At 37.7% G+C, this 24,923-nt stretch overlaps 1 protein-coding gene across 1 annotated transcript in view; it reads left to right on the forward strand.

Annotated features, from left to right (window-relative positions):
* The window catches only part of cdh17 (cadherin 17, LI cadherin (liver-intestine)), a 42,705-nt gene extending 23,988 nt beyond the window's left edge, over positions 1–18,717 (forward strand). Inside the window, exons 11-22 of the mRNA XM_061915681.1 lie at positions 1,723–1,928; positions 1,996–2,127; positions 2,194–2,344; positions 4,557–4,766; positions 4,887–4,963; positions 5,027–5,215; positions 7,168–7,412; positions 13,573–13,703; positions 13,787–14,011; positions 14,085–14,195; positions 18,139–18,255; positions 18,328–18,717. Coding sequence (XP_061771665.1) covers positions 1,723–1,928; positions 1,996–2,127; positions 2,194–2,344; positions 4,557–4,766; positions 4,887–4,963; positions 5,027–5,215; positions 7,168–7,412; positions 13,573–13,703; positions 13,787–14,011; positions 14,085–14,195; positions 18,139–18,255; positions 18,328–18,401 — 1,868 coding nt within the window. The 3' untranslated portion in view covers positions 18,402–18,717. The remainder of the gene's footprint in view (positions 1–1,722; positions 1,929–1,995; positions 2,128–2,193; positions 2,345–4,556; positions 4,767–4,886; positions 4,964–5,026; positions 5,216–7,167; positions 7,413–13,572; positions 13,704–13,786; positions 14,012–14,084; positions 14,196–18,138; positions 18,256–18,327) is intronic.
* Positions 18,718–24,923: the final 6,206 nt, after the last annotated feature.

Consider the following 24,923-nt stretch of genomic DNA (forward strand, 5'->3'; position numbering starts at 1 on the left):
TGCTGGCTGGCTACTTTCACTTCAAAATTAACTCAGATGGAATTTTAGAGCAAATAAATGAAATACATTCAAGTTAAACATTTCTTAAATGTTCCTTGATGACATTTTGACGATAACATTTTTATTCAAATGTTGGGGTCTTTTTTACAAAACCCAAAACCAGTGAAGTTGACACATTATGTAATTAGAAAATAAAATCAGTGTACAACAATTTGCAAACCCTTTTCAACTTATATTCAATTGAATAGACTGCAAAGACAAGATATTTAATGTTTGAACTGAGAAACGTTTTTTTTTTTTTTTTACATAATCATTAACTTAGAATTTAATGGCAGCAACACATTGCAAAAAAGTTGGCACAGGGCATTTTTTACCACTGTGTTACATGGCCTTTCCTTTTAACAACACTCAGTAAATGTTTGGGAACTGAGGAGACCATTTTTTGAAGCATTCGGGTGGAATTATTTCCTATTTTTGCTTGATGTACAGCTTAAAGTTGTTCAACAGTCCGGGGTCTATGTTGTGGTATTTGACACTTAATAATGTGCCACTCATTTTCAATGGGAGACAGGTCTGGACTACAGGCAGGCCAGTCTAGTACCCGCACTCTTTTACTACAAAGCCACGCTGTTGTAACACGTGCAGAATGTGGCTTGGCATTGACTTGCTGAAAGAAGCAGAGACATATGTTGCTCCAAAACCTGTATGTACCTTTCAGCATTAATGATGCCTTCACAGATGTGTAAGTTACCCATGCCTTTGGCACTAATACACCCCCATACCATCACAAATGTTGGCTTTTGAACTTTTGCGCTTTGGACAATCTGGATGGTTCTTTTCCACTCTGTTCCGGAATTTGAAATGTAGACTCTTCAGATCACAGAACACTTTCACACTTTGCATCAGTCCATCTGCGTTTCTGGGTGTTGTTGATAAATGGCTTTTGCTTTGCGAAATAGAGTTTTAACTTGCACTTACAGATGTAGCGACAAACTGTAGTTACTGACAGTGGTTTTCTGAAGTCTTCCTGAGCCATGTGGTGATATCCTTTACACACTAATGTCGCTTTTTGATGCAGTACCGCCTGAGGCATCGAAGGTCCGTAATATCATTGCTTACGTGCAGTGATTTTTCCAGATTCCCTGAACCTTTTGATGATATTACGGACTCTAAATTCCTTGCAATAGCTCGTTGAGAAATGTTGTTCTTAAACTGTTCGACGATTTGCTCATGCATTTGCTCACAAAGAGGTGACCCTCGCCTCATCCTTGTTTGTGAATGACTGAGCATTTCATGGAAGCTGCTACCCAATCATGGCACCCATGTGTTCCTAATTAGCCTGTTCACCCGTGGAATGTTCCAATTTTGCCACTTGTGCCATCTTTTTTGAAACAGGTTGCAGGTATCAAATTCCAAATGAGCTAATATTTGCAAAAAATTGTGTTTTCCAGTTCGACCATTAATTATCTTGTCTTTGCAGTCTATTCAATTGAATATAGGTTGAAAAGGATTTGCAAATCATTGTATTCCGTTTTTATTTACTACGATTTACACAACGTGCCAACTTCACTGGTTTTGGGTTTTGTAAGTTAATTTACATTATACAAGCGATGACATCCTGTGATTGGTCATGATTAATCCAAATTCAAAAGTGTGATTAATTAGTGTAATTAATTAGCATTTAGCAATCTTAACATTTTTGCTATTTCAAACTGGTGTCAGAGACGAGAAGGAGGAACATAAACCCCGAGGAGGACCCCGACTACACCTTGTTTGTGCGCGTCCAGGACATGGCGGGCGCGTCTGAGATGGCGTTGAGCGGTAACACCAGAGTGCACATTGTGGTGCAGCCCAACCTGTGGGTGAACCCTGGCAGGCTCAGCGTTAAAGAACACGCGGAAGGACCTTATCCACGCGTCCTTACAAAGGTGAGGACAAGTCTGTGAGGAAGACACTTGACAACACTCAAGTACGCATCGTGTTGTCCGCTTTCAGGTCCAATCCAATGAGCCTGAGGCTGTCTACAGACTTGTGCAGAAAGAGAGAGAGCTGTCCTTCCCCTTCCAGATCAATGAAGATGGAGAAATTCTTCTTACGGAGGAGCTGGACAGAGAGGAGAAGGACATGGTGATAAAGACCTTCATCTTTCCTCAATGGGGGCTGATGCTGAGCTGGGCTTTGCGTGTCTTCCAGTACATCCTGGTGGTGATGGCCGAGGACCAATTCAACAAGGAGGTGGACCCGCCCATGGAGATCCAGGTTGTGGTGGAGGACGTGAACGACAACGCACCTGTGTGTATGACGGAGGAGAGTGTGTTTGAGGTGCAGGAGTACGAGCCCGTAGGTGAGACCACGTCAGAAAAGTATGGTTTCAACCGGGGAGGACGCCCCTCCCAATACATGGATCACGTGTAAAATGTCCATGTTTCATATCAAACGTATTTTTAGCCAATTCCTACTTGATCAATGATAAGAATGCAATGGAAAATGACTTATCTTCCATGGCGCTCGGCCACTACACAGTTGTCTGGATGATGTTTAAAAGTCAAAGTTATAGTACAACTGATAGTTACACACACACTAGGTGTGGGGAAATTACCCTCTGCATTTCACCCATCCCCTTGTCCACACCCTGGGAGGTGAGGGGATGGCGATGGCCGCGCTCAATAATATTTCTGGTGATTTAGCCCCCAACTCCAGCCATTGATGCTGAGTGCCAAGCAGGGAGGTAATGGGTTCCATTTTTCTCGTCTTTGGTATGACTCAGCCGGGGTTTGAACTCACGACCTACTAATCTCAGGGCAGACACTCTAACCACAAGGCCACTGAGCAGGCTAATTAAAATGATGTTCAATTTCTTATTTTGTCCTAAAAATGATTAATTATTGAACAATTTATTTCCCATGAATTCATTTCACTACAAAACAAGCATCAAATAAAAATTCAGTTTTATCAAAAAAGTATTAAATATTTTCACATACATAAAGTGTAAAGAAACGTTTAAATGTGGGCTGGGTTAAAAATACAATTCCACTTCCAGCCCCAATTGAAACGCAATAACACTCTCTTTATTGTAGAATGAGCAGCATCATAATGAGAGATGTTTTACTTTAATGCATATTTATATTATCAGCTAAAGAAGCTTACCAAAATATGCAAAGTAAACAAAACTTTACTGTAGGACTGAAATGAAGGCACATCATATTTACTCATTATTTTTTTTACTTGCCAACTTTACAACTGTGGCAGCAAAATGTGAAATAATATTTGCTGTAATTTACAGTCAAATGTGTTTACTTGGTCAAATACATCTGATTAAAATAAAAATAAAAAATATATATAAGAATTGAAATGAAACATAACCTGATCAAGTATGGTAATGGTTAAAGTTACACAGAAGTGCATCAGTTAGACAATTCAACTTGGCCGAAAAGTAGTAGGAAGAAGCAGAGCTTTTTAAAATATTTATTATTCTCAAGAATTACTGATAGTTTGATCAGTTCCTGTGTTTAACTTTTGCCACTTTTAGAATTTTTAACGGGGAAACAAGAGTTTAATAGAGTTTGTAGATAGCATCCACAGTTACAGTATATGAATAATAGAAAAAATAAACGTTGGGATGTTGTTAAATTAGTCAAATGAATAAGTTCCAATTTTTAATAAGAAAAGAAAAGAGGATAATGGGTTGCATTATAAAGTTATTAATTTATAGGTATGATTCACAGTAAATTAAATAGAACAATATACAAACATAGGCTTACAATTGAACCGAAACATAATAAATAAGTAAAATAAATAAGTTAATTTCAAAATATTTGAATTGAGGATAACACATTCTAAAATATGATAATGCTAACTTACAGTTTCAACTCCAGAATTTGCATGCAGTACATTTGAGTAAAACGTATATATTATTTCATTGTGTGTATATATATTTCATATTTTAGTGGTGATATTTATTGTACTACAATGTCACTATAATACTCTTTACTTACGTCACTGCTTTTATTATCGTTACCTTTCTTCCCTGGGAGCAGTCACATGGTTCCACTGCCTTGTGATGAGGCGTGCGGCATCCTTTTTGGTTTAAGTTTACATTTTAAGATGTCAGGCCAATGAGCTACTTGGGAATATGCCATCAGTCTTTTAATTTGATTATATACTGTACCATATGCGTACTAGAATAGTGATATGATAATACATACAATATCAGGGACGGCGTGGCGCAGTGGGAGACTGGCCGTCCGCAACCCGAGGGTCCCCGGTTCAATCCCACCCTAGTACCAACCTCGTCATGTCCGTTGTGTCCTGAGCAAGACACTTCACCCTTGCTCCTGATGGGTGCTGGTTAGCGCCTTGCATGGCAGCTCCCTCCCTCCATCAGTGTGTGAATGTGTGAGTGAATGGGTAAATGTGGAAGTAGTGTCAAAGCGCTTTGAGTACCTTGAAAGTAGAAAAGTGCTATACAAGTACAACCCATTTATTTATTTATTCTATATTGGAAAGTATGATTTGTACATATATTTCTGGCCTCCTACTGTCTCTTGTGGTTTCAGGCAGCCTGGTTGGACAACTACTGGCCCACGATGACGACGAAGAGGGGACGCTCAACGCTCTGCTGTCCTACACCCTCTTGTCCCAGGACCCGCCCACTTCGCCCGACGCTTTCACCATTGATGCCGCCTCTGGTCGAATTCAAGCATTGCGCTTGTTGCAGCGTCAAGAGCATCAGGTGTACAGACTCAGTGTCAGAGTCAGTGATTCAGGTAAACACACACACACACACACACACACACACACACACACACACACACACACACACACACACTCACACACACACACACACACACACACAGGTATGTGTACTCATCCTGTGTGTCCCTTAGTTTACAGTGCAGAATGCAAGGTGGTCATCAAAGTCATCGATGTCAACAACGAGCTGCCTCTCTTTGAGAAGAACGATGTAAGAACACACACTGCAGTGTGTGTGTGTGTGTGTGTGTGTTTTAATGGGTGAGTTGTGCAGTATGGCAGCCACACGTTGGCGGAGGACGCAGACGTAGGACACACGGTGCTCAGCATCAAGGCATCAGACGCAGACGACGCGGAAAGCGGTAGCTCCTTCATCGAGTTCTACATCTCGGCAGGCGATGATGACGGGGTGTTTGCCGTGGAAACGGACGGCCGAGGTGTCGGCCACCTGGTCATCGCCAAGGTAAGCACGACCTTTAACCTTTCATTTCCACCCGTGAATCGTACAAAGTAATAATTCTGTTTATTTAGTCTGGAAACATAATTGAAAGTTATCTTAGCTTGTTTGAAAAATATGTTTTTTAAAATTGTTCTCAAGTTGTCGCCGTTATTCTGGCGCCTCTTATCATATATCCATCCATCCATTTCTACCTCTCGTCCCTCAGCTGCATCCAGGCGGAAGGCAGCGTACACCCTGGACAATTTGCCACCTTCTTATCATTTATATTGACAGTATGTTGTCCACTTAGGGGAATAATCATAATAATAATGATTACAATTGCAATATTGATATTTTTTTGTACCAAACTCATTGTTAGAGGATACACACATTGTTATGATAGCAAATACATTATTGTGTCTTAAGAACTGTGAGGTTTGAACATCATTTGTTACTATTATTATTATAAGTATATGTATGTATGTATGTATGTATGTACAGGTATTATGGTAGGAAATAAAATACTTATCATTATATTTGAAAAGAATAAATGTTGATTAAAATAACACTATCATTTTATTAATGGTTTTAAAATTAGGATCATAATTATTTGTTATACATTGTATTATTGTATTATCATTATATATAGCCTCTCTATTATGGTCAGAAATAAAATAAACATTGTATGAAATAGAATACATGTCAACTAAATGAACTTATAATTGTATTTTTAGTAATATATATTTCGTTGTTATTATTATTATCCAAATATATGTGTACTATAGGTGATAAGAACAACTATTGTATTATTATAATAAAATAACTGTTGATAAAATAAAAATATTAACTCATGGTTCCAAAATATTTTTTTTTATACATACACAATACATACATACATATATTTTATTTATAGTTTCAAAATAAAGGATTTACAATTTTCATTAATATACTGTATACATACATATTTATGTAAAATTATACTTTTTATTCATATATTAAAATATATGTGTTTTACAGCTCATAATGAAAACAATTATTATTATGTTTTTAAAAAGAAAAAAAGTTGAGGAAATAAACACATTCTTTTATTCGTGGTTAAAACATTTATATTAAATATGATTATTAAATACATAAAACGTATGTAATACATTCATAAATGTTACTCATGGTTTTAAAAAATGTACTATTGTTGTCATATATATATATGTATATATATATATATATATATATATATATATATATATATATATATTCACATTATATTATATGTATAATATAAAAACCATATATATATTATTTATAATATATATTATATATATGATAAACATATGAAGATGGGTTAGTGCATCTGCCTCCCAATACGAAGGTCCTGAGTAGTCCTGAGTTCAGCTCGGGATCTTTCGGTGTGGAGTTTGCATGTTTTCCCCGTGACTGCGTGGGTTCCCTCCGGGTACTCCGGCTTCCTCCCACCGCCAAAAAACATGCACCTGAGGATAGGTTGATTGGCGACACTAAATTGGCCCTAGTGTGTGAATGTGAGTGTGAATGTTGTCTGTCTATCTTGAGTTGGCCCTGCGATGAGGTGCCGACTTGTCCAGGGTGTACCCCGCCTAACATCCGAATGCAGCTGAGATAGGCTCCAGCAACCCCCCCCCAAAAAGGGACAAGCGTTAGAAAATGGATGGATGGAGATATATATATATATATATGTACTGTATATGTATATATATGTATATATATATATATGTATATATATATATATATATATATATATATATATAGATATATATGTATATATATATAGATATATTTATATATATATATATATGTATATATATATATATCTATATATCTATATATCTATATATATATATATATATATATATATATATATATATATATATATATATATATATATATATATATTTATACACACACACATACATTTATACACCAGCATGTGTTTTTGTCAACAGCCTCTGGACTTTGAGACGTCCACCTCCTACAAGCTTAAGATCGACGCTCGTAACCCGGAGCCTCTGATGAGCGGCCTGCAGTACGGCGGCGACTCCAGCACCTTTGTGTCCTTGTCTGTCACCGACGTGGACGAAGTCCCGGAATTCACTTTGGACGTGCTGGATGTGGCCGTGGCAGAAAACACCACCAAGGGCACCGTGCTGCTCACTGTGGAGGCCAAGGACCCCGAGGGCAAGGAGATACGGTAAAGGGCAACCAGGGGGCGCACTACATTTTCAACATAATTGGTGCACTTCTTTTTAGGATTGCACTCGTGTTACAGTCTGCTTGCATTGGGTTCACTGAGCACTCCTGTCATATAGAGAGAGCAGTGTTCCTCATCCACCGGTCGCACAGAAACATTAATTAATTTATAAACTACCACATTTTCTCAGACCTAACTTTCTCCTGTCCCACTAATAAGCCTGTTAATAGATGTATATTACAACTCCATTGTAGTTGTAATGGGACAATGTACATCAATAAATATATAACATTATAATGTGCCAGATTGTGGGCAAAGGATAATTTACTCGTAGAAGGCCGGGCCGTGAAAATAATGCATACATTAAACCGGTCCCTGGTGGAAAAAAGGTTGAGGGACACTGATATAGAGGACCTTTGACTAGTGTTTTTGTAGCAGATTCCCAAAGAGCTAAACACTGTAGTAGTAAATGTAGTTGTAAATACTGTAGTAGTAAATGTAGTTGTAAATACTGTAGTGGTAAATGTAGTAGTAAATCAATCAATCAGTCAAAGTTTACTTTATAAAGCCCTAAATCACAAGTGTCTCAAAGGGCTGCACAAGCCACAACAATATCCTCGGCTCAGATCCCACATTAGGGCAAGAAAAAACTCAACCCAATGGGATGACAAATACTGTAGTTGTAAATACTGTGTTAGTAAATGTAGTTGTGAATGATGTAGTTGTCAATAATGTAGCAGTAAATATTGTAGCTATAAATGTAGTTGTAAATAATGTGATTGTTATTACTGTAGTAGTAATAAATACATACTGTAGTAATAAACAGAGGTGGGTAGAGTAGCCAGAAATTATACTCAAGTAAGAGTACTGTTACTTTAGAGATTTATTACTCACGTAAAAGTAAGGAGTAGTCACCCAAATATTTACTTGAGTAAAAGTAAAAAGTATGTTGTGAAAAAACTACTCAAGTACTGAGTAACTGATGAGTAACCTGATTACGGCAACAAATGCACAAAAACATAAAAATAGCAATGAGCAAATTCAGAGCCAGGAATATCTCTTAAGCAACTAAAACAATAATATATATTAAATAATAGTACATTAAAATCAAATTAAAAAATGGCACATTGAGCCACAATAACTTAACAGCACCATAGCCTCAGTAGGCATTCATTGATTTGATTGATTGATTGATTGATTGAAACATGTATTAGTAGATTGTACAGTACAGTACATATTCCGTACAATTGACCACTAAATGGTAACACCCCAATAAGTTTTTCATTGTTTATCAATTACTTAATAAATGACCAAGTCGAGGCGATCTACCTCATATATACATATATATACACACACATACCATTTATACACACACATATCATATATTCACACACATATCATATATATATATATATATATATATATATATATATATATATATATATATATATATATATATATATATATATATATATATGTATATATATATACATACATACATTTATATACACAGTATATAATGTATATTTAAATAAATAAATAAATAAATGGGTTGTACTTGTATAGCGCTTTTCTACCTTCAAAGGTACTCAAAGCGCTTTGACACTACTTCCACATTTACCCATTCACACATTTATTTATTTTGCCGTTTTTGTTGACATGTTAAAGGTGTTTTAATGAATATACATACATTTTTAACACATAGATTCCTATCTTTCATGAAGACAAGAATATAAATTGGTGTATTACCTGATTCTGATGACTTGCATTGATTGGAATCAGACAGTATTGATGATAACGTCCATGTTTTCAAATGGAAGGAAAAAAAAGTTCCTCTTTTCTGTCCAATACCACATGAAAGTCGTTGGTTTTTGGGGTCTTATTTGTCCAGCTTCCATATTCGTTTTCATACACTTTATAAGAAATACATTGACGGCAAACTCCGTAGCTTGCTAGCTTGTTTGCGCTGGCTTTCGGAGACTCTTATTTTGTTAGCGCAGGCGCGATGGAGCGGCGCTTTTATTGTGAAGACAGGAACAGTGCGATCAGTCTTTAGGCCATTGACGGGAAGTACGGTTGAAATAAAAAGTGTCTTTTTTTCTTTACACTTTTGATTGATTGATTGAAACTTTTATTAGTAGATTGCACAGTACAGTACATATTCTGTACAATTGACAACTAAATGGTAACACCCCAATAAGTTTTTCAACTTGTTTAAGTCGGGTCATGTGACCGCCTGGTTCTGTTTAATTGGTCCAACGTCACTAGTGACTGCATGTGATTGGTGAAAAGCAGGCATGCGTACATCCTACTTTGAATCTCTGTCATAAACCAAAACAAACATTAATTGAGCGATAAAAAAAAAGTAGCGAGTAGCGAGCTGAATGTAGATAAATGGAACGGAGTAAAAGTAGCGTTTATTCTCTATGAATATACTCAAGTAAAAGTAAAAGTATGTTGCATAAAAACTACTCGTAGAAGTACAATTTATCCCAAAAGTTACTCAAGTAAATGTAACGGAGTAAATGTAGCGCGTTACTACCCACCTCTGGTAATAAATACCGAAGAAGTAAATACGGTAGTAGTAAATACTGTAGCTGTAAATGTAGTTGTACATACTGTAGCTGTTAATACTGTAGTAGTAAATGTAGTTGTAAATAATGTAGTTGTAAAAACTGTAACTGTACATAATATAGTAGTACATAGTGTAGTAGTAAATACTCTAGTAGTACATAGTCATTTAATTCAATTTCATTCCAAGAAATTTAACAGTATTTTTGCATCTGACAAAAGGCACCTACAAACGCTGGCTTACTCTAATAAAAACGCCATGTTTGTTAGAAATCCAGTTTTAAAAAATAAGAAAAGAAAGAAATGCTGGCTTCCGCTGGAGAAACACATGTCTGTTTGTTTGAGCGCCCCCACTTCTACCAGTGTGGCGAGTCGGAGTACTGCTGAGGCATTGAACTGCAAATTGACAATATATCGGCCCCTACCTTGAGGCAGAGGTAATTGCTGCCTCAAGACCTGCCTTTTCCACATGGCAACAAGCATGCGCCCCCTCGCAGGCACATGCCCAATACACACCGTGTGTAACCGTGGAGGCAGCGCCTGTGTCTGGCTAACTTATCAGCTGCTGCATTGTTTTGATCAGGAAACATGGAATTTTTGCAATTTTGACCATGAAACTTATCAAAATATACAGGAACCACACCAAAATCACATAGAAAGCATAAACCATAGGAGAAATAACAAAACTTATTTTATTACTTTGTTTTGGAACATCTCATGGTTAGGCCATCTGGTGGCAGGTGAGGCACTGCCTCATTTGCCTCACCTAACAGCACGTCACTACAGTATAGTAGTAAGTACTGTAGTTGTAGTACATAGTGTAGTAGTAAGTACTGTAGTAGTAGTAAACAGTGTATTAGTAAGTACTGTAGTAGTAGTACATAGTGTAGTAATAAGTACTGTAGTAGTAGTACATAATGTAGTAGTAAGTACTGTAGTAGTAGTAGTACATAGTGTAGTAGTAAGTAGTGTAGTAGTAGTAAACAGTGTAGTAGTAAGTATTGTAGTAGTAGTACATAGTGTAGTAGTAAGTACTGTAGTAGTAGTACATAGTGTAGAAGTAAGTACTGTAGTAGTAGTACATAGTATAGTAGTAAGTACCGTAGTAGAAGTACATAGTGTAGTAGTAAGTACTTTAGTAGTAATACATAGTGTAGTAGTAAGTACTGTAGTAGTAGTAAACAGTGTATTAGTAAGTACTGTAGTAGTAGTACATAGTGTAGTAATAAGTACTGTAGTAGTAGTACATAATGTAGTAGTAAGTACTGTAGTAGAAGTACATAGTGTAGTAGTAAGTAGTGTAGTAGTAGTAAACAGTGTAGTAGTAAGTACTGTAGTTGTAGTACATAGTGTAGTAGTAAATACTGTAGTAGTAGTAAACAGTGTATTAGTAAGTACTGTAGTAGTAGTACATAGTGTAGTAATAAGTACTGTAGTAGTAGTACATAATGTAGTAGTAAGTACTGTAGTAGTAGTACATAGTGTAGTAGTAAGTACTGTAGTAGTAGTAAACAGTGTATTAGTAAGTACTGTAGTAGCAGTACATAGTGTAGTAATAGTACATAGTGTAGAAGTAAGTACTGTAGTAGTAGTACATAGTGTAGTAGTAAGTACCGTAGTAGAAGTACATAGTGTAGTAGTAAGAACTGTGGTAGTAGTACATAATGTAGTAGTAAGTACTGTAGTAGTAGTAGTACATAGTGTAGTAGTAAGTACTGTAGTAGTAGTACATAGTGTAGAAGTAAGTACTGTAGTAGTAGTACATAGTGTAGTAGTAAGTACCGTAGTAGAAGTACATAGTGTAATAGTAAGAACTGTGGTAGTAGTACATAATGTAGTAGTAAGTACTGTAGTAGTAGTACATAGTGTAGTAGTAAGTACTGTAGTAGTAGTAAACAGTGTATTAGTAAGTACTGTAGTAGTAGTACATAGTGTAGTAATAAGTACTGTAGTAGTAGTACATAATGTAGTAGTAAGTACTGTAGTAGTAGTACATAGTGTAGTAGTAAGTAGTGTAGTAGTAGTAAACAGTGTAGTAGTAAGTACTGTAGTAGTAGTACATAGTGTAGTAGTAAGTACTGTAGTAGTAGTACATAGTGTAGTAGTAAGCACCGTAGTAGAAGTACATAATGTAGTAGTAAGTACTGTAGTAGTAGTAAACAGTGTATTAGTAAGTACTGTAGTAGTAGTACATAGTGTAGTAATAAGTACTGTAGTAGTAGTACATAATGTAGTAGTAAGTACTGTAGTATTAGTACATAGTGTAGTAGTAAGTACTGTAGTAGTAGTAAACAGTGTATTAGTAAGTACTGTAGTAGCAGTACATAGTATAGTAATAGTACATAGTGTAGAAGTAAGTACTGTAGTAGTAGTACATAGTGTAGTAGTAAGTACCGTAGTAGAAGTACATAGTGTAGTAGTAAGAACTGTGGTAGTAGTACATAATGTAGTAGTAAGCACTGTAGTAGTAGTACATAGTGTAGTAGTAAGTACTGTAGTAGTAGTACATAGTGTAGAAGTAAGTACTGTAGTAGTAGTACATAGTGTAGTAGTAAGTACCGTAGTAGAAGTACATAGTGTAGTAGTAAGAACTGTGGTAGTAGTATATAATGTAGTAGTAAGTACTGTAGTAGTAGTACATAGTGTAGTAGTAAGTACTGTAGTACTTGTACATAGTGTAGTAGTAAGTACTGTAGTAGTAGTAAACAGTGTATTAGTAAGTACTGTAGTAGTAGTACATAGTATAGTAATAAGTACTGTAGTAGTAGTACATAATGTAGTAGTAAGTACTGTAGTAGTACTCCATAGTGTAGTAGTAAGTAGTGTAGTAGTAGTAAACAGTGTAGTAGTAAGTACTGTAGTAGTAGTACATAGTGTAGTAGTAAGTACTGTAGTAGTAGTAAACAGTGTAGAAGTAAGTACTGTAGTAGTAGTACATAGTGTAGTAGTAAGTACCGTAGTAGAAGTACATAGTGTAGTAGTAAGTACTGTAGTAGTAGTACATAGTGTATTAGTAAGTACTGTAGTACTTGTACATAGTGTAGTAGTAAGTACTGTAGTAGTAGTAAACAGTGTATTAGTAAGTACTGTAGTAGTAGTACATAGTGTAGTAATAAGTACTGTAGTAGTAGTACATAATGTAGTAGTAAGTACTGTAGTAGTACTCCATAGTGTAGTAGTAAGTAGTGTAGTAGTAGTAAACAGTGTAGTAGTAAGTACTGTAGTAGTAGTACATAGTGTAGTAGTAAGTACTGTAGTAGTAGTACATAGTGTAGTAGTAAGCACCGTAGTAGAAGTACATAGTGTAGTAGTAAGAACTGTGGTAGTAGTACATAATGTAGTAGTAAGTAGTGTAGTAGTAGTACATAGTGTAGTAGTAAGTACTGTAGTAGTAGTAAACAGTGTAGCAGTAAGTACTGTAGTAGTAGTACATAGTGTAGTAGTAAGTACTGTAGTAGTATTAAACAGTGTAGTAGTAAGTACTGTAGTAGTAGTAAACAGTGTAGTAGTATGTACTGTAGTAGTAGTAAACAGTGTAATAGTAAAATGTGCATGAGTGGTGAAAAGTGTGTGTTGTTGTGTCGTGCAGTTTCAAGATGGAGGGCGACTCTCAAGGCTGGCTGGAGATGGACGAGACTTCAGGACAAATCAGGACCAAAGAAAAACTGGACAGGGAGACTTTGGAGACCTTTGAAGTCAAGGTCACGGCCTTTGAGAAAGGTCAGCGACACGATTGCTAAGGTTTGGAACCAGTGACCTCTGACCTTTCCAAGTGGCCTAGAAGTCTGTGTTTGAGTCCACAGACAACGTGGACAAGTTTGAGGAGCGCTTGGTGTCCGTCAGGCTGCTGGACGTCAACGACAACATCCCCAAACTGACGGAGACCAAGGCCTTCATCTGCCGGAAGAAACCGGAAGCAGTCTTCATCAAAGCCCGTGACACAGACGCCTCCCCCTTCTCGCAGCCCTTCTCCTTTGCCTTCGCCCACGGGAAGAAGTCCCACAACTGGGACCTGCAAGTGGTGGACGGTACAACACGCACATGGTGCCACTGCCTCTGTTGGCACGTCCATCATGGCCATCTTTTTGTCTTCACATGCAGGAACCACCGCAAAACTCACCCTCAAGAAAACTCCTGAGAAAGATGATATCTTCTCACTTAACATCAACATTAAAGACAACGCGGGAGTCGGAGTCACGCAAGCCTTCCACGGTACACTCATGCATCCTCCTGACATCAGACTGCAAAAACTGCAATCTAAGTTATAAGGGGGATATTTGCTTATTTTCTGTCTGATAAGATAATTCTTCTCACTAAACAGATTTTATGTCAGAGTGTTTTACTTGTTTTAAGGGTTTTGGTCCCAACTGATCTCAGTAAGATATCACAGCTTGTTGCTGAGATTTTATGACCTATATTGAGTAAAACATGCTTGAAACTAGAATATCAAATGTTGCACAACTGTGGCATTAACACAAGTATAAAACTACTTTTTTAAAGTAATAACTTTTATTTCAAGCATTAAAAAAAAAAATCAAGACTTTGACACAATCGTGTCTCATATTAAAACACATGACAGCCAAATGGACTTTGCTGTTTTATTTTCAATGAAAGAATAGAAAATACATACTCATATAGTAGTACACTTGTTATTAGTGAGAATATACTTATTTTAAGGTATTTTTGGGTTCATTGAGGTTAGCTCAGTGGTGTCAAACTCATATTACCTCAGGGGCCACATTAAGGAAAATCTATTCCCAAGTGGGCCTGACTGGTAAAATCATTGCATGATAACTTAAAAATAAAGACAACTTCCGATTGTTTTCTTTTTTAGAAATAGGACAAGCACAACCTGAATATATACAAATTATAATGTTGTTTGTGTTTTTTTTTACACTTACATATTGCAGTTAATAGTGTTTTATCTTCCTATGTCGTTATTTCTACTTTCTGAATAAATTATGTAAAAATGTTCATCAGTGAAATAGGTAGAATTGCGTCTGGCTGAGTTTTAAATTGCTCCCATTGGTCTTCATTTTTATTATATCAGAAGATGGAATTGATAATAATGTAAATTATTATTATTATTATTACTATTTATCCATTTTCCTCAACTGATGTACTAACATCATGTAGTTTATTTTGTACATGTGTAGCATCATCTACACCAAAACTTGTGAATTTGGGCTTATTTCATTAATCACACATGAAGTTGAAGGGGGATGAAAATTATTTCAGCATATTTATGTGCGCCCAGACAATGTGTCCCCGGTTCTGTATTTTAACAGGGCACATAGCGCCGCCTCCTTAGTACCAGAGGACACAAAGAACTGCTATTGTGACATTCAATGGACACATTTAAAACAGCAGTTTCTTTCATTGAAAAATTTCAACTTATTTTTATACTTAGCAAATTCATCTCGCGGGCCGGATAAAACCTGTTAGTGGGCCTGATCCGGCCCGCGGGCCATACGTTTGACACCCCTGGGTTAGCTAATTCTACTTGTTTTGGAAAGTCTTGACAAGCCAAATTTTCTTGTTCTATTGACAGATAATTTTGCTTCGTTCAAATAAAATACCCCTCATTTTTGTATTTTTTATTCTTGTTTTGAACACTGACTTTTTGCAGTGCATAACTTTAGCACAATAATAGCAACTCCAAAATGATGCTTTATGATGCTCCATGTGCTCCAGGTTGCTTGAAGTTGCCTTTTGGCCAGTTGTTTTTAAGACAAATGGAATTAGCTAAAATTGTTCCATAATACATTAGCATGCTAACATTGGAACAGTTGCGAGACGGCACCATATATCAAAAACTATGATTTTTTTGTTTTAAAGGTTGAACATCAGGAAAAATGCTAAAATGTAACCTGGGAAAAATGTGTATACTTGCAAAATGCATGTATCAAAATCCATAATTTTCATGTTTGAACATACAAAATGAGCTATAATGCTAGTTGAAAAAACATTAGCATGCTAATGTTAGCATGCTATACTGAGAACACTTGGTATGTTCACAAGATGGCACTAAGTATCAAAAGCTATGATTTTTAGTTTTAAATGTGGAAAATCAGCCAAAATGCAAGCATGAAACGTAATTTGAGAACAATTTGCATATCTGCAAGATGGTGACATGTATAAAAATCCAAGATTTTGATGTTTGACCATACACAATTAGCTATATTGCTATTTAAAAATACATTAGCATGCTATACTGAGAGCAGTTAGTATACTTGCAAGATGGCACTGTATCAAAAGACAGGATTTATACGTACCCAAACATAAATGATTAAAATGCAAGCATAACATGATTGTCCAAGCATGGAAACCGTTAGCATACTTACAAGATGGCGCCAAGTATCAAAATCCATGATTCATAGATTTAATGGAATAAAATGAGCTAAAATGCAAGTATAAGTTATTAGCGTGCTAATGTTAGTATGCTAACATAAGAACAGTTAGTATTGTAAAATGGCGCCAAGTAACAAAAGCTATTATTTTTAATATAATCAGCTAAAACGCTTGCCATGTACATATTTGTATTTATATATGAGTAAGGGCAGCTAAAGTGCTAATAGCTAGCATGATAGCAGCCAACAGGAGAGTATGTCAAGAATCTACCGATCATTTTGACGTTGGAACAGTTGAGAATTGAGACAAATAAGGGATTGGTGAGGAAATCAATTTATATAAGTGAAGTTGGTGGGAGTGAATGGGGGGCTTTGGGGTAGGGCTTGGCGATGTATCGAATATACTCGATATATCACGGGTTTGTCTCTGTGCGATATAAAAAATGACTATATCGTGATATTTGAGTATACGTTCTCACACAGTTGCTTTTAGCTGCGGGCATTACACTACAGATGTTTTTCACTCTTTCTTGTCTCCTTCTCACAGAGACATAAAACAAGCGCACCTTCTTACATACTGTCGGGCGTGCAACGTCATACGCCCTCGCGGAGCAGAGAGGTAGCAGCATGGGTAAAGTTAGCTGTGATGCTAGCGGAGTGGTGCGAGTGGTAATTCGAGTAAAACAAGGTGCGAATCTGGTAACAAATGAAGAAATAATTAATTCCCAAGAAATACAGTCTGGTGGTGGTTTGGCTTCAAGCGGGAAGATGTCGAACAGACAACTGTATGCTGCAAAAGCGTTGCTACAAAAAGTAGCAGCTCTACTAAAGTGTAGCATCATTTGAAAAGTCACCTGCTAGAGAATGAGGAATGCTTGAAACTCTGCATGTCAACATCTCGGCCGGTGCCACACCCACAAAATGCCCAAGCAACCATTTCCACATCAACACCGTATGACAAAAAATAGTCAACAACAGTAGGAGATAACGTCCGCAGGAACCAACCACATAGCGAAGGATACACACTATTGGATTTCCTATTATGCAGCTCATTTTTATTTGACAGCTATTGAAATATCTTGTGTGACATCATGCACAAAAGTGCACTTTATTTGTTTCAAACTATTGTAGTGCCGTTCTGTACAAAAAGTGCACTTTAATTTAGTGTTGTTTTGATATGTCATCTTAGTGACATCATGCACAAAAGTGCACTCATAGCTTGTTTTAAAATGTCTCTGACAATCATGCACTTTCTGTTTTGGAAATGAAATGAATGTTTGTGCCACTGCTTAATAACTGTTTAATAAATACACTTTTGGTCAATTGACTTAATTGTGTTTTCCTTCTCTGCATTGAAGTTTGAAATGAGCATATATTAATGCAGTATGAAGTAGAATGTTTTAATGTAGACACATAGAATCATCATACTGCTGTGATTATATGTATCAAGTGTTCATTCAAGGCTGAGGCAAAACATCGAGGTATATATCGCGTAACGTGACATGGCCTAAAAATATTGAGATATTAATAAAAGGTCATATCGCCCAGCCCTACTTTGGGGCTCTCTGCCCATCACCTCATAGAAGTTAGGACAGTCACTGGACAGACAGGAATTACTAATGCATCACTGAGAGAACTCAGCTGTCATGTGACAGGCAGCCATCTTACAAATCATTGTGCAAATTTTACTGACAATTTTGTGGCCAAACTTAGTCCAGATGTGGACTAAGTTAGAATAAGAAGAATAAGTGCAAGCAATATTACAAACACTAATGCTGTGGTGTGACTGTGTGCTCCCCCTACAGTCCACGTGTGTACCTGCACTGAGTTAGGTTACTGCTACATGGCACCTGAGGAGCGCGCCTTCACCTTGGGCCTGGGACCCACAATCGGCATCCTGGCAGGAGTTCTGGGATTCGGCGGTGAGTCTGGCAAAGTCTTCACACGACCGTAATGAATCCATCCTAAACATCAACCTGTTTTATTCCTTGCAGTCATCGTCTTCGTCATCGTGATCAAACGTTCGAGTAAAAAGGAGGCGACGGAGGAGAAGAACGCTCTAATGTAAAACAACTTGTAGTGTTTTGGCGTGTGAGAGACGTTCGTGGAAGACATTAGCTTAGCTTATATTGACTTTTTACAAGACGTGATTCAAAACAGGCGCAGCAAACCTAATTTATTTTTATCGGAATGTACATCTATGCGCAACATATGCAAATGAGCCCTGAGCTATAATCTGATATATTTACATGTGTATATTTTTATCAATATGTATAAACAAATGATAATATGAATGGCATATTCAGTATTCAATATTTATCAGTTAGTCTTTTGCAATCACTGCTCTTTCCCCCTCCAATAAACCTTAGTGGACGCCACTTTAACACTGTGCTTGTTGTTTCTGAGTGACAGACACACACACACGCACGCACTCGTATTTTTTTTTACCTTCTTGAGACCTCCGATCACCCTTTGCGTGTGTGTGTGTGTGTGTGTGTGTGTGTGTGTGTGTGTGTGTATATATATATATATATATATATATATATATATATATATATATATATATATATATATATATATATATATGTACATATATATATATGTGATCGGAAACGCGGATGCCGAGCGGGGCAAAAAACAAAGCAGAAGGCTTATCCCCACAGAACACCACTTCCCTCCATCCTGAAGACGGATTTAAATGGAAGATGCGAGACTACTGGTCTGGGTAAGGAGTCAGTTGAATTAGAACAAGTTTGTTCTGCTTTGATTGTTTCAGAGTTGGACATGCGTTCTACTGAGGTGGCAAACTATGATGCGTTCAGTTTATCAAAGCAACAAACAAACTATTGGAAAATTCCCGTCGTATCAATTCCTAGATATGGTCGTAATTATACTAAATGCACTGGGCATAATAAACACAACATTATTAATATTGCTAGTACGGATAATTTGATCAAAAATTCCCTAAAACAGCCCACTACCTATAATATAAGTTTTTTAAACATAAGATCATTGTCTCCCAAAACGTTGTTAGTTAAGGATATCATCAGAGAAAACAATCTTAACGTCATCGATCTCAGCGAAACCTGGCTTAAACCAAACAACTTTTTTGCGCTAAATGAGGCATGTCCTCCCAACTTTACACATGCGCATATTGCCCGTCCTCTTAAAAGGGGTGGGGGGGTCGCACTAATATACAACGAAAACTTTAACCTTAGTCCTAACATAAATAATAAATATAAATCATTTGAGGTGCTTACTATGAGGTCTGTCACACCGCTGCCTCTACACCTGGCTGTTATCTACCGCCCCCCAGGGCCCTATTCGGACTTTATCAATGAATTCTCAGAGTTCGTTGCTGATCTAGTGACGCACGCCGATAATATAATCATAATGGGGGACTTTAATATCCATATGAATACCCTATCGGACCCACCGTGCGTAGCTCTCCAGACTATAATTGATTGCTGTGGTCTTACACAAATAATAAATGAACCCACGCATTGCAACGGTAATACGATAGACCTAGTGCTTGTCAGGGGTATCACCGTTTTCAAAGTTACGATGCTCCCGTATATTAAAGTATTGTCCGATCATTACCTTATAAAATTCGAGGTTCAGACGCATGTTCGTCAAACTAATAATAATAATAACTGCTATAGCAGCCGCAACATTAATACGGCCACAACGACAACTCTTGCTGACCTACTGCCCTCGGTAATGGCACCATTCCCAAAGTATGTGGGCTCTATTGATAACCTCACTAATAACTTTAACGACGCCCTGCGCGAAACCATTGATAACATAGCACCGCTAAAGTTAAAAAAGGCTCCAATAAAGCGTACCCCGTGGTTTACAGAAGAAACTACAGCTCAGAAATTATTATGTAGAAAGCTGGAACGCAAATGGCGCACGACTAAACTTGAGGTGCACCATCAAGCATGGAGTGATAGTTTAATAACTTATAAACGCATGCTTACCTTAGCTAAAGCTAAATATTACTCAAATCTCATCCACCGTAATAAAAACGATCCTAAATTTTTGTTTAGTACGGTAGCATCGCTAACCCAACAAGGGACCCCTTCCAGTAGCTCCACCCACTCAGCTGATGACTTTATGCAATTCTTCAGTAAGAAAATTGAAGTCATTAGAAAGGAGATTAAAGACAATGCGTCCCAGCTACAACTGGGTTCTATTAACACTGACACGATTGTATATACGGCGGATACTGCCCTCCAAAATAGTTTCTCTCGTTTTGAGGAAAAAACATTAGAGGAATTGTTACAACGTGTAAATGGAATAAAACAAACAACATGTTTACTTGACCCTCTTCTTGGGTAACTGATCAAGGAGCTCTTTGTATTATTAGGTCCATCAGTGCTAAATATTGTAAACTTATCACTTTCCTCGGGCACTGTTCCCCTAGCATTAAAAAAAACGGTTATTCATCCTCTTCTTAAAAGACCTAACCTCGATCCTGACCTCATGGTAAACTACCACCTTCCCTTTATTTCAAAAATCCTCGAAAAAATTGTTGCGGAGCAGTTAAATGAACACTTAGCGTCTAACAATCTATGTGAAACCTTTCAATCCGGTTTCAGGGCAAATCACTCTACGGAGACAGCCCTCACAAAAATGACTAATGATCTACTGCTAACGATGGATTCTGATGCGTCATCTATGTTGCTGCTCCTCAATCTTAGCGCTGCTTTCGATACCGTCGATCATAATATTTCATTAGAACGTATCAAAACACGAATTGGTATGTCAGACTTAGCCCTGTCTTGGTTTAACTCTTATCTTACTGATAGGATGCAGTGTGTCTCCCATAACAATGTGACCTCGGACTACGTTAAGGTAACGTGTGGAGTTCCCCAGGGTCCGGTCCTTGGCCCTGCACTCTTCAGCATGTACATGCTGCCGCTAGGTGACATCATAGGCAAATACGGTGTTAGCTTTCACTGTTATGCTGATGACACCCAACTCTACATGACCCTGAAGCTGACCAACACGCCGGATTGTAGTCAGCTGGAGGCGTGTCTTAATGAAATTAAACAATGGATGTCCGCCAACTTTTTGCAACTCAACGCCAAAAAAATGCTGATTATCGGTCTTGCTAGACACTGACCTCTATTTAGTAATACAACTCTAACATTTGACAACCAAACAATTAAACAAGGCGACACGGTAAAGAATCTGGGTATTATCTTTGACCCAACTCTCTCCTTTGAGTCACACATTAAAAGCGTTACTAAAACGGCCTTCTTTCATCTCCGTAATATCGCTAAAATTCGCTCCATTCTGTCCACTAAAGACGCTGAGATCATTATCCATGCGTTTGTTACGTCTCGCCTCGACTACTGTAACGTATTATTTTCGGGTCTCCCCATGTCTAGCATTAAAAGATTACAGTTGGTACAAAATGCGGCTGCTAGACTTTTGACAAGAACAAGAAAGTTTGATCATATTACGCCTGTACTGGCTCACCTGCACTGGCTTCCTGTGCACTTAAGATGTGACTTTAAGGTTTTACTACTTACGTATAAAATACTACACGGTCTAGCTCCATCCTATCTTGCCGATTGTATTGTACCATATGTCCCGGCAAGAAATCTGCGTTCAAAGGACTCCGGCTTATTAGTGATTCCCAAAGCCCAAAAAAAGTCTGCGGGCTATAGAGCCTTTTCCGTTCGGGCTCCAGTACTCTGGAATGCCCTCCCGGTAACAGTTCGAGATGCCACCTCAGTAGAAGCATTTAAGTCTCACCTTAAAACTAATTTGTATACTCTAGCCTTTAAATAGACTCCCTTTTTAGACCAGTTGATCTGCCGTTTCTTTTCTTTTTCTCCTATGTCCCACTCTCCCTTGTAGAGGGGGTCCGGTCCGATCCGGTGGCCATGTACTGCTTGCCTGTGTATCGGCTGGGGACATCTCTGCGCTGCTGATCCGCCTCCGCTTGGGATGGTTTCCTGCTGGCTCCGCTGTGAACGGGACTCTCGCTGCTGTGTTGGATCCGCTTTGAACTGGACACTCGCGACTGTGTTGGATCCATTATGGATTGAACTTTCACAGTATCCAGTTAGACCCGCTCGACATCCATTGCTTTCCTCCTCTCCAAGGTTCTCATAGTCATCATTGTCACCGACGTCCCACTGGGTGTGAGTTTTCCTTGCCCTTATGTGGGCCTACCGAGGATGTCGTAGTGGTTCGTGTTGTGGTTTGTGCAGCCCTTTGAGACACTAGTGATTTAGGGCTATATAAGTAAACATTGATTGATTGAGATATATATATATATATATATATATATATAAAAATTTGTACTTTATACCTTTGGTAAGTGCCGGAGTGAGAAGAGGTTTTAAAATAATTAGTGCATGCTTACTATTACCAAATGCCTTTGGTAAGTGCAGGCGTGAGAAGAGGTTTTAAATTAATTAGCGCCCTGGCGGAAATTCAAGGAAATATGGTATGTATATATATATATATATATATATATATATATATATATATATATATATATATATATATGTGTGTGTGTGTGTGTGTTTACATCTCAAACATGTTATGCTGGCAAAATGAACAATGATTACTATTTTGCATGCATTGAATGCAATTAACTGTATCGCAATCTTAAAATGTAAAACTGTTGGCGTCATTATTAAGTGGTTTGTCTTTTTATATTGTTTATGTATTGTCGGCAAGTTGAAAACAGCTCGGCGGATTTGCGTGGAGAAACCACCTATTACATGGCATTGTATAATTATCATCAAAAACGCATGAGAGACAAGAACTTCATTTATGCGGTCACACCACATAGCACATAGTACACCTGTTTTTAATAGCACACAGAAATTGGCACAATCAACCACGGACGCATTTCAGCTATGCGTGTCAGCCTTCAATAACAAAAACAGGCGTTTAGGAAATAAAAGCCAATTAGGCCAAATGCAATAATTGAGGGCATATTATAACATGTATAATTAAACCATAATTAAGCAAAAATATAATTTATTCGATTACTTGATTAATTGATCAGGATATTCAATAGAATACTCGATTACTAAAATATTCAATAGCTGCAGCTCTGCTCTATATACATATTTATTTAAATTTGTTTTGATACATTTTGGCCAAAGAGGGCACATTTCAATTTCTGACACCCATCCATTTTCTACCGCTTATTCCCTTTTGGGGTCGCGGGGGGCGCTGGCGCCTATCTCAGCTACAATCGGGCGGAAGGCGGGGTACACCCTGGACAAGTCGCAACCTCATCGCAGAATTTCTGACACACACTTGTTATTACATATGTTGGCCGGAGGGGGAGCACTTCAATTTTTTACAGACAATTGTTATTTCATATGTTGACCACAGGGGGATCACTTTGAAAAATCTCTCCTTTTTGGGACCGCCCTAATTTAAATAGATTTCACCACCAGGGGTGCAAATGAGACATTCTCTATTAGTTGCAATGGTTTTCTTTTTCTGTATTGGGACCATGATTTATGGAAGGTACTTTTCCTTGTTGATGTCTCAAGGGTAGCAACAGAAACAGAAACACACGCACACGCACACATTCACACTAACACTGACTCTTGTATTTCTTTACCTCTTGAGACCAGTGACGAGCAGTGAGCTTTGACGTTGGGGAGGCACTGACCCACTCGTCACATTTACAAACATACAGTATGTTGCTGAGTCACTGACTCAAAAGTCATATGATAATATGATGGAATGGCACCGGCTCAAAATCACAAAAACTCACAGTATGATGCTGGAATAAAACATTTCAACACCCTTAGCCCCGCCACCCCAAAAGGGAATAAGCGGTAGAAAGTGGATGAACACACTTAGCACACATTTAACACAACACTGCAGAGCAGACACTAAATGGGTTGTACTTCTATAGCGCTTTTCTACCCCTTTTTAAGGAGCCCAAAGCGCTTTGACAGTATTTCCACATTCGCCCATTCACACACACATTCACACACACATTCACACACTGACGGCGGGAGCTGCCATGCATGGTGCTCAGCAGGACCAAGGGTGAAGTGTCTTGCCCAAGGACACAACGGACATGACTAGGATGGTAGAAGGTGGGGATTGAACCAGTAACCTTAAGATTGCTGGCACAGCCACTCTACCAACTTCGCCACGCCGTGCCCAAACATTTTGACTCGAGGGGCCGCATTGGGTATAAAAAAATCTGGCCGGGGCTATGTGTGTGTGTGTGTGTGTGTATGTATGTATATATATATATATATGTATATATATATATATATATATATACTGTATATATATATACATATATATATATATATATATATATATGGTATTCCTCACGCACCAATTGACTAAAAGAGTGAGCACTTGCCGCACGCTCGCCCGACACTGCAAGCACGATGATGTCATGGTATGGATGGGAAAATGCATTTTTTGACAATATGATTTGCCTGAGCGGCGAGAAGACCCCGAGAGTAACAAGCTGTAGAAAATAGATTAAAAAAGACAAATTGAAAAAAAAACTATAACTTGAGACTTCCCGCGAGCCGGATTTTGGACGCTGTAGTTTGAGGACCACTTTACCGCTGTG

This window comes from Nerophis ophidion, linkage group LG11, assembly GCF_033978795.1.
Source record: "Nerophis ophidion isolate RoL-2023_Sa linkage group LG11, RoL_Noph_v1.0, whole genome shotgun sequence".
In the NCBI taxonomy this organism is placed as follows: domain Eukaryota; kingdom Metazoa; phylum Chordata; class Actinopteri; order Syngnathiformes; family Syngnathidae; genus Nerophis; species Nerophis ophidion.